The following is a 9,440-nucleotide window of genomic DNA, read 5'->3' on the forward strand; positions in this document are numbered from 1 at the left end:
TGGGCCGTGGCGCAGGGTCAGTGCCATGTCAGACGGGGCCAGGAAGGCCCCAGGCCAGACTGACTGCCTGTGGGGGGGCTAGATTGTCCCGAGGGCCGCTGGGGGCTCGGCTGCCAGGAGATCTGCCCGGCGTGTGAGCATGGTGCTACGTGTGAGCCTGGGACCGGAGCCTGCCTGTGTCCCCCCGGTTATGTGGGCAGCCGCTGCCAGGACCGTGAGTATGGGGCCCCCTGACCTGCGGGACGTCAGCCCCTAGCCTGCGCCCGGCCGCCCCGCTGGCTGACCCTCCCCTGCCCTGCAGCGTGCCCCGCAGGCTGGTTTGGGCCCGGCTGCCAGACGAGGTGCTCCTGTGCCAACGATAGGAACTGCCACCCGGAGACCGGACATTGCAGCTGTGCCCCTGGATGGACCGGCCTCGGCTGCCAGAGCGGTGGGTGGCCCGGGCTCGGGGGGCCTGGGGGGCAGCAGGAGGCCCGGTGCCTGGCCTGGCTGCGGGGCCGTGCTCTGCTGGGCTGACTCGGGCTGTGTTGCAGCCTGTGATGACGGGCGCTGGGGACCCGACTGCAGCCGCCCCTGCACCTGCAGCCCAGGCCACGGGAGCTGCGACGCGGTCAGCGGCCTGTGTGTGTGTGAGGCCGGCTACACGGGCCCGCGGTGCGAGCAGCGTGAGTCCCGGGCCGCCCACAGCCACGCACCCACGGACCCACGCACGTGCACGCACGCCCACGCGACCACACACCAGGGGCTCTGGTCCCGCCCTTCTGTCCGTGGGACGGGTCTCCTCCCCTGAGCTCCCCCAGTTCCCCCTGTCCCGCCGGGCCCAGGCACCCCCAGCCTACCTGGGTCTGTGAGGTGCAGCTGGAGCAGCGGGCCGGGAGGGCAGGGAGGGGCCACCTGGCACCTGGAGGAGGGCAGGACCAAGGGCCATGGCTTCCGAGTGTGTCCCCCGCTGCCCCAGGCTGGGGCAGCTCCAGAGGCCATGCCTGGGCGCCTACCCCTCTGGGCGCCGGCTCAGTCCTTAGTTGGGCAGGCAGGGGCGCGTGCCCACGGTCCCCTCCCCGCCCGGGCCGGCAGAGGTGCAGGCGGGTCTGGGTTGGTCTCCCCCGCTCCAGCTGACCGTGGCCGGGGTGCGTGTCTCAGGGTGTCCCCAGGGCCGCTTTGGGCCGGGCTGTGGGCAGCGGTGTCGGTGTGAGCACGGGGCGGCCTGTGACCACGTCAGTGGGGCGTGCACCTGCCCGGCCGGCTGGAGGGGAGCCTTCTGTGAACGCGGTGAGCTGGGGCGTGTGTGTGGGCTGGCGGGCGGACCCTGCCACCCCGGCCGTGTCCCATCACCACCCGCTCTCTGCAGCCTGCCCGGCGGGCTTCTTCGGCCTGGATTGCCGCGGCGTCTGTGACTGCGCCCCTGGGGCCCCCTGTGACTCTGTGAGCGGCTCCTGCCTCTGCCCTGCTGGCCGCCGGGGCCCCCGCTGTGCGCAGGGTGCGTGAGGCCAGGCAGGCCTGGGGGCTCCAGGAGAGGGGCTGCCGGCGTGTCAGGCCCTCTGTGTGGCCACCCTAGGGGTGCTCAGGCCCGAGGGGAGGGAAGCTTGCCCAGCTGCCCCAGATCTGCTGCAGCGCCCCCAGACCCCTGACGGTCCCCCCCACCCCGCAGCCTGCCCCGCCCCCACCTACGGACACAACTGCAGCCAGACCTGCTCCTGCTTCAACGGGGCCTCCTGCGACCCCGTCCACGGACAGTGCCGCTGTGGCCCTGGCTGGATGGGCCCCACCTGCCTGGAGCGTAAGCCCCCCAGGAGTCTGGGACCAGGGCTGGTGGCAGCCCCTCCCTGTTCCACGCGGGGTCACGTGGGTGCGGGCTGCTGGTGGACAGGAGTCTCAGCGGGAGCAGCGGGCGGGGGGCTGGGGCCTGGCACCGGGGGGGACGGGTCGGCAGGGAGGTGCCGAGCTCCGCAGGGCTGGGTTGGTGGGCCCGGGGTGGCCCAGGGCGGCTTGTCGTGGAGGCAGCCCCGGGAGAGGTCCTCCCCACAACGTCTGCTGTTGGGTTTTGGGGGGCCGGGGAGGTGCAGAATCACTGGGGCTGACGCTCGCTGGGGGCGGCGTGGGGCCCGCTGGGCTGGGCTGCTGCGAGTTGCTCCCTTCCACCGCAGCCTGCCCCACGGGCTTGTACGGCCCCAGCTGTGAGCACGCCTGCCTCTGCCAGCATGGGGGCACCTGTGACCCCGTGTCAGGCCACTGCACGTGCCCAGAGGGCTGGGCTGGCCTGGCCTGCGAGCAGGGTGAGCCCAGGTCAGGCAGAGGAGGAGGCGGGACCCGGGAGCCAGGGCGGGTGCCCCAAAGCATGCTGGCCCACCCCGCTCTCTGTGGGCAAAGAGCTTTCTGCCGGCGGGTCTGCGGTGTGACCTCCCCCCAGGCCCCTCCCCTTCTCCAGGACGGGGCCCCAGGCTCTGGGTGCGGGAAGCACGGGTGGGGTGGGGTCTCCCGGGCCCTGGGGCCTGGGGCACTGCTGGGGTACTGTGCCCCACAGAGTGCCTCCCCGGGCGCTTCGGAGCCGGCTGCGAGCACAGTTGCGGATGTCTCAACGGCGGCCTCTGTGAGCGGCGCTCGGGCCGCTGCCTCTGCCCAGCCGGCTGGACCGGGGACAAGTGTCAGAGCCGTGAGTGGGCCGGGTTGGGGGCTGGGGCGCGGGGGGAGGCCAGGAGGCCCCGCTGGTCCTGTCAAGGGGTGGCCTGAGCCTCGCTCCAGGGTGGAGGGCCTGTGAGCTAGTCCCTTGGCAGGTGGGGGCAGGGGCTGCCGTCCGAGCTCCCAGGGGTCCCCGGTGGGAGGGGCGGGGGGCATTTGGCCCTGCTCGCGCCCCTGGCGCCGGACTCAGCCCTCTGCCTTGTCTCGCCCACCGCAGCCTGTGCTGAGGGTACGTTTGGGGCACGCTGTGAGGAGCGCTGTGCCTGCCAGCGGGGGGCCACCTGCCACCATGTGACGGGGGCCTGCCTCTGCCCCCCGGGATGGAGAGGCTCGCGGTGTGAGAACGGTGAGCCCCTCGGCTCCGCCAGCACCCACGGGGCCCGCCGCTCGGGGGGGCGGGTCTTGGCACAGTGATCCCTCCGGGCTGCCCTGGCCCCAGGCCTCCCCACCACCCCCGCACTGGCTTCCCGCAGCCTGCCCGCTTGGCCGGTTCGGAGAGGCCTGTGCCCAGCGCTGCCTGTGCCCGCCCGGCGCCGCCTGCCACCACGTCACCGGGGAGTGCCACTGCCCACCAGGCTCCACGGGGCCCGGCTGTGAGCAGGGTAGGTGACCCCACCCAGGGGGGCAGAGCGGCTGGTAGCTGAGGTGCATGGACCCCCGAGCTGCACCCGAAACCTCCAGCCCCAGACGGGGCCACGTGGGGGGCGTGTTCCTGAGCTGGGCCAGGACTGACCTCTCCCGTCTGCACCCCAGCCTGCCCACCCGGCCCCTCTGGGGAGAGCTGTGGGCAGAAGCGCCATTGTCCCGGCGAGAACCAAGCCGCCAGGTTGTCCTCCGGAGGGACTGCTCATCCCAGGGGTGGGGGTGGGATGCCAGGGGGCGAGGCCTGGCCCCTGGCCTCTGGCACCTGCCTGTGTCCCTGCAGAATGCCCCCCCGGGCGCTTTGGGCCTGGCTGTGAGCAGCAGTGTGAATGTGTCCACGGGGACTCCTGCGACGCAGCCACCGGGGCCTGCCTCTGCCCTGCTGGGTTCCTGGGGGCCAACTGCAGCCTGCGTGAGTGGCTGGGGGGACGGAGGGGGTGGCTGCTCCCTGGGCCTCCGTGGGCAGGGCCCCCCAGCCAGCCTGTGGGGAAGACAGCCCCTGACCGTCTGTCTTCCTGACTCTCCTGCTGGGCCTGGCCCCAGGCCGGGCTGAGGTGGGGGTGTCTGTGTGACCCCAGTGTCTGTGCCGGCCAGCTCTGCCCTCCCCCTCGCCCCGCACTGGCCATGCTCAGCAGGGTTTGTGCACCTCTGTGCAGACGGAGGCCAGCTAGACATCCCGCCGAGGAGTCTCCATCGGGCTGGGAGCCTGGCTGGGTCAGCAGGAGTGGGGTGGGGGGCAGCAGTTAGTCACTGTCCCTGCAGAGCCGGCCTGGCCCCCAGCAGACCTGCGGGTGGAGGGGAGATGCCAGGGCGGGCAGGGGCACGGGAGGTCCCCACAGGCCATCTCTGGGCTGACGTGGCAGAGAGAAGGGGAGCTGGCAGGGGTGGCCACCGTCCTCTTTCCTCCCGGCAGCCTGTCCACAGGGCCGCTTCGGCCCCAGCTGCGCCCACGTGTGCAGGTGTGGGCAGGGAGCATTCTGTGACCCCGTGACCGGCATCTGCACCTGCCCCCCCGGGAGGACTGGTGTCCACTGTGAGCACGGTGAGCGCCCGCTCTGCCTGCCCTTCTGCGTTTCACAGATGCCACTGCGTCCGGCTGGTGGGGGGCCGATGGGGAGAAGCCATGGGTGCCCCCGGGGAGAGCCAGGTCCTGGAGCCCGGTGGTACATTTGCACCAGCCGAGCCTCCACTGACCCGTCAAGTGGCTGGTGGGGGCTGGACAGGTTCCAACCCAGAGCCTCCTCGCAGGAGGGTCCAGCGGCTATTTTGTCTGAGGACAAAGCCAGCTGACTGGCTCAGGTACCGTGGTGCAGGGTCCTGCTGGCCCTTTCTGCTGGGCCTGGAGGCCGGGGGCCCCAGGTGGAGGCCCGGGGCACAGGGCGTGGTGGGGGAAAGGGGGTGACCCCAGGAGCAGTCATGGGGCTCCCCCCGTGATGGCAGGCCCGGTCCCCATGGCCACAGCTATGGCCCCTTGGCCTGGCTCCCGTATCCTGGTAGGTCAGAGCACTCTGCCAGCCTCTGGTCCTCCTGCATCAAGGGATCAGTGAGCTCCCCACTGACCCCCCAGTTCTTAGCCGGTGGCAGTGGAGTCCTAAGCCCTGCGGCCTGGCTGCAGCTAGGCTGTGTCTATGGCTCCAGGGAAGTTCAGTAGCCACGGGTCAATCAGATCGTGATCAGGGGCCATCTGGAGAGCCAGGCCGCCCCGCTGCCTCCGCCTGGAGGATGTGCCTGTGCAGAGGGCCCCCGCCTCCAGGAAGGCTGCCCTAACCAGCTCCCACCAGCTGGGCAGGCGCTCCCTGCCCCTCCTCAGTGCGCGGAGAGGGTGGAGGCATGGGCGGGACCGGCTGCTGTCAGCTCCCTGCTCGCCTGCAGCAGAGGCTGGCCCCGGCTCGGGTTTGTGGAATGGAGGCCAGGTGTGGTGGGGACTGTCCCAGAGCGTGTCCGGCCCTGGCCCGGAGCTCTGAGCGGCGCCTGACTCCTGCCCCCAGGCTGCCCTCAGGACCGGTTTGGCGTGAGCTGTGAGCGCGTGTGTCCCTGCAGGAACGGCGGTCTGTGCAATGCGGCCAATGGTCGCTGCTTCTGCGGCCTGGGCTGGACAGGGCCGCACTGTGAGCTGGGTGAGCAGGCGGGCCGCGCCCTGGGCGGGCAGGGGGCTGGCTCTGGACCCCTGGGGGAGCCCCGGGCTCAGGAGCTCTGTGTGGGGCTGCCGTGGGGCTGGGCAAGGCCCCCGGGGTCACGAGAAGCAGACTGGTGCCCGGGGGCCATCCCTTGGGCCCCCTGCCCTTGGGCCCCTGCCCTTGCGCTGCCGAGGCCGACCCGCCGGCTCTCCCCCCAGCCTGCCCTCCTGGCCGCTACGGTGCCGCCTGCCGTCTGCAGTGCTCTTGCCAAAACAACGGCACGTGCGAGCCCACCACGGGCACTTGCCACTGCGGCCCCGGCTTCTACGGCCAGGCCTGCCAGCACTGTGAGTCCTGGGGTGGGGACCCCGGCCCCGGTGGCTGTTCCGCGTGGGACGTCGGGGCCAGCGTGGGCTTCCCCGTGGCCGCTGTCCCTGCCCCTCCCCATGGCGGCCGGTGAGACAAGGCCCGGCCCCACTCCCTGTGGGACTCGAGGCCAGAGGTCCCTGGCTCGGGGCCCATGAGAGCAGGGGGACCTCCCACCGAAGCCCCAGCCGCGATGGGGGGTCTAGGCCTGGGTGGGAGAAAGGGGGAGCGCGAGCCTCTGAAGCAGGACCTGTGCTCACTCGGGGCGGGCTGAGGTAGGGGCTCTAACGGGGGTGTCCCTCAGTCTGTCCCCCCGGCTTCCACGGGGCTGGCTGCCGGGCAGCATGTGAGTGTCAGCACGGGGCCCCTTGCCACCCTGTCAGCGGCCAGTGTGTCTGCCCCGCCGGCTTCTACGGCCAGCTCTGTGAGAGGGGTGAGTGCTCCGTGTTCCCACGTGCTCCCTGGCCCTGTCCTGTCCGGTAGGGGACAGGAGGGGACACTGAGTCCACTGCCCCCGTCCAGGGTGCGAGCCAGGCTCTTTTGGAGAGGGCTGCCGCCAGCGCTGTGACTGCAGGGCGGGGGCACCCTGCGACCCCATCACCGGCCAGTGCCTGTGCCCCCCGGGGCGTACAGGGGCCGCCTGTGACCTTGGTGAGTCTGGGGTCCCCTCGGCGGAGCACGGGCGCGGGTCTCTGCTGGTGGCAAGGGGGAGCTCTGCCCTGCCCTGGCCTGGGCGCTGTGCCCCCGGCGCCCGTCCTGCCCCTCTGCGGGGGTGTGCCCAGCGTGGGGCTCCTGCTCAGGGATGTCAAGGCCTCGCCCTGCTCTCTGGCCAGAACGGGGGCCCTGGTGAGGTGCGAGGGAGACCGTCCTGATCTGCCAGCCTGCTCGGACATGGGAGGGGCTGTTTGCTGCAGGCTGCACGCATGATCTCACCGTTGTGTGTTCCTCTTGACTGGGGACGGGCATCCCTGACTGCCAGGCGCCCCACTTTGTCAGCCCCGGGCCTGCGCAGGTGCCCAGTACCTGGCGCCTTCCCAGGTGGGAGCTCCCACAGGGCAGGGAGAGTGAGGCCCAGAGGCCCTTGCTCCGCCCACCCCTACCCAGAGGGCCTGGGGTGCCCTGGCCAGAGCAGGTGGGATGGCCCTCAGGCCCGTGTCTCCCACTCCCTCCTGCCTGCAGACTGCACAGCGGGCTTCTTCGGGCCGGGCTGTGCCCTGCGCTGCGGCTGTGGGGCTGGGGCTGCCTGTGACCCCGTCAGTGGGCTGTGCACCGTGTGAACGGCTCCCTGGGGCCCACCTGCCAGCAAGGTGAGTCAGGCTCCCGAGGGGGAGGCGGGAAGACAGCGTGCTCCCCGGCCTGGCCCCAGCGCGGCCCCGCTCCTCCCCCGCCCCTCCCCCAGAGCTGAGCAGCCAGCCTAGCTGGTGAGAATGTCACCGCCCACCTCCCGCACCCCCCACCCCCCCGGTACCCGAGGTGTCTGCCTGGCTTCTCACGGGCGGGGTGTGGGCCTTGTAGTGGCTGGACGGCAGGTGGGGTGGGGTTCTGCCGGCCAGCAGCCCCCAGCCCTGTGGGTGGGCGGATGATCCAGGGTAGCTGGGCGCTGACCCCCCGCCTTGCCCTGCATGTGCGTGCACAGGGGCGTGATGGTGCACCCCTGCCTACGTGTGCTTCAGTCTGTGTGTGCAGGCCAGGGCCCACCGGCAACCCCCAACCCCGGGGGGTGGGGGAGGGTGCTGTGACAGCCGCCTGGCCTCAGCCCCCACGGCCCCCGGGGGAGCGTGCGTCTGCAGGCAGAACTCGGGGTGCCCTGGAGCCCCCTGGTCAGCTCGCCCAGGCCCAGGCTGCTGAAGGGAGGGGGGTCGTGTGCTGGGAGGGTTGCGTCCGGGCCCGCGGGGATGGGGGGGCCAAGCCGTGAGTGGGGATTCCAGACGGGCCCACGGCCTGGGAACCCCACAGGCGGGCTGGATCTTATGTATGCACGTTTTTGCGCCCCTGGGAGGCAGCCCTGGCCCGCGACTGTTAGGAGCCCCAGGCGCGGGGTCTCCTGGCGGGCGGAGGCGGCCCTGGATGGAGCGCCCCCATGGCGGCACCTGGTGGCCGTCTGTGGTACTGCACCGCAGGCCCCAAGGTGGTCCCCGCAGCCGGTGTGTAGCTGGGGTCTGGGACCTGGGTCACCCTTCAGGCCCGTGGGAAGGAGGAGAGGCTAGGCTGTGCTGCCTCGCAGTCCTAGGCTCTGCCCCCTGCCCTGGAGTGGACTGGTGCTTTCTAACAAAGCCCCTCCCAGCCCGCCATGCTGCTGGGCTGGGGGAACTGGGAGCTTTCATTTGGGGAGCGGGGGAGGCCCTGCTCTTTGCGAAGGTGTGAGCAGGGGAGGGGAGAGGCTTTGCTGGGAGGAGCCTTCGGGCCCAGGTGGGAGAATGGCATTTGCATTTGGGGGCGCCACTGGCCTATGACCGGCAGACGGAGGTCAGAGGAGGGATGAGGGTTGCACACTTTTCTAGAACCGGGGCCCCACAGGGCAGCGGGCCATCCAGAACCTGGACCTCAGAGATGAGGCTGGGCAGAAGCTGGGGAGGAAGGGGGCCGTCTCCCCTCTGGGCTGGAGCTGGAAGGGCAGGAGGGGACACGGGAAGTGTGAGCCCAGAGCTTGGGCAGCTTCAGGAGTTTCTGCCTGCCCTGGCGCTGACCCTCGTTCCCCCTGTCCTTCCACCTGCCCTGGCGCTGACCCTCGTTCCCCCTGTCCTTCCACCTGCCCTGGCGCTGACCCTCGTTCCCCCTGTCCTTCCACCTGCCCTGGCGCTGACCCTCGTTCCCCCTGTCCTTCCACCTGCCCTGGCGCTGACCCTCGTTCCCCCTGTCCTTCCACCTGCCCTGGCGCTGACCCTCGTTCCCCCTGTCCTTCCACCTGCCCTGGCGCTGACCCTCGTTTCCCGTCCCTACAGCGGCCTTACAACCAGCTTCTCACGAACCAGCACTTGGGCTCGGCAGCCGGGCAGAGAAACCCTCGCTCAGAGGCAGCCGCAAGCAGGTCCTTCTTCCAGGCGCTTCGCTGACGACTGAGGAGGGGCGCCTGGGGGCCGGCCAGGACTCCGGCCCAGACTGCCCGGCCCTGCGGCCCCGCACTGGGCAAGGAGCGGCTGGCCGCGGGGAGGGAGGCCCTGCCTGGCCTAGCTCCAAGGGGCCCAGGCGAGTGGGCCCGGCCTCGGGCTGTTGTAGCACCCAGCTGCGCTGGCCGCACGTGCTGAGGAAGCCCTCCCCCCGCCCCCCAGCCGCCCCCTCCATGGCCCTGGGTCAGGACTGAGGGCAGGCATGGCTGCAGGTGCAGGCAGGGGTCCCTGCCCTCTGAGCAGGTTCTTCTGGTGCTAGGCCCTGGGACTGCTGCGCTCAGCCCGTTTACCTGGAATCGTGGCCCACTGTATTTATGGAGAAGTATTTATGGGCAGCCGGCCATGCCCACTGCGCCCCTGGGCACCGACAGGCTGCCCCTCCCTGCCTGCCCCAGGAAACCCTGCTGCAGGACTTTGCCCCTCCCCCCCTCCGCGGGGCCTCTGGGCGGCGGGCTCCAGTACATGTGAAACCCAGGAACTTAAGAAAGAAGCTGCCGCTTCCTTGTGGCCTGTGTGTTCGCTGCTTTGGGCT

The 9,440-nt window shown here is 71.2% G+C and overlaps 1 protein-coding gene across 1 annotated transcript in view; it reads left to right on the top strand.

The window, feature by feature from the left end:
- The window catches only part of MEGF6 (multiple EGF like domains 6), a 33,756-nt gene extending 24,316 nt beyond the window's left edge, over positions 1-9,440 (top strand). The window contains exons 15-32 of the mRNA XM_064590065.1: positions 83-214; positions 302-430; positions 534-665; positions 1,141-1,269; positions 1,349-1,477; positions 1,649-1,777; positions 2,145-2,273; positions 2,522-2,650; positions 2,894-3,022; positions 3,150-3,278; positions 3,602-3,730; positions 4,232-4,360; positions 5,307-5,435; positions 5,654-5,782; positions 6,106-6,234; positions 6,324-6,452; positions 6,981-7,108; positions 8,744-9,440. Coding sequence (XP_064446135.1) covers positions 83-214; positions 302-430; positions 534-665; positions 1,141-1,269; positions 1,349-1,477; positions 1,649-1,777; positions 2,145-2,273; positions 2,522-2,650; positions 2,894-3,022; positions 3,150-3,278; positions 3,602-3,730; positions 4,232-4,360; positions 5,307-5,435; positions 5,654-5,782; positions 6,106-6,234; positions 6,324-6,452; positions 6,981-7,078 — 2,168 coding nt within the window. The 3' untranslated portion in view covers positions 7,079-7,108; positions 8,744-9,440. The remainder of the gene's footprint in view (positions 1-82; positions 215-301; positions 431-533; positions 666-1,140; positions 1,270-1,348; positions 1,478-1,648; positions 1,778-2,144; positions 2,274-2,521; positions 2,651-2,893; positions 3,023-3,149; positions 3,279-3,601; positions 3,731-4,231; positions 4,361-5,306; positions 5,436-5,653; positions 5,783-6,105; positions 6,235-6,323; positions 6,453-6,980; positions 7,109-8,743) is intronic.

The sequence above is a fragment of the Mirounga angustirostris genome, unplaced genomic scaffold, assembly GCF_029215605.1.
Source record: "Mirounga angustirostris isolate CCGP_5_RB_7025 unplaced genomic scaffold, mMirAng1.0.hap1 SCAF_4, whole genome shotgun sequence".
Lineage (NCBI taxonomy): Eukaryota > Metazoa > Chordata > Mammalia > Carnivora > Phocidae > Mirounga > Mirounga angustirostris.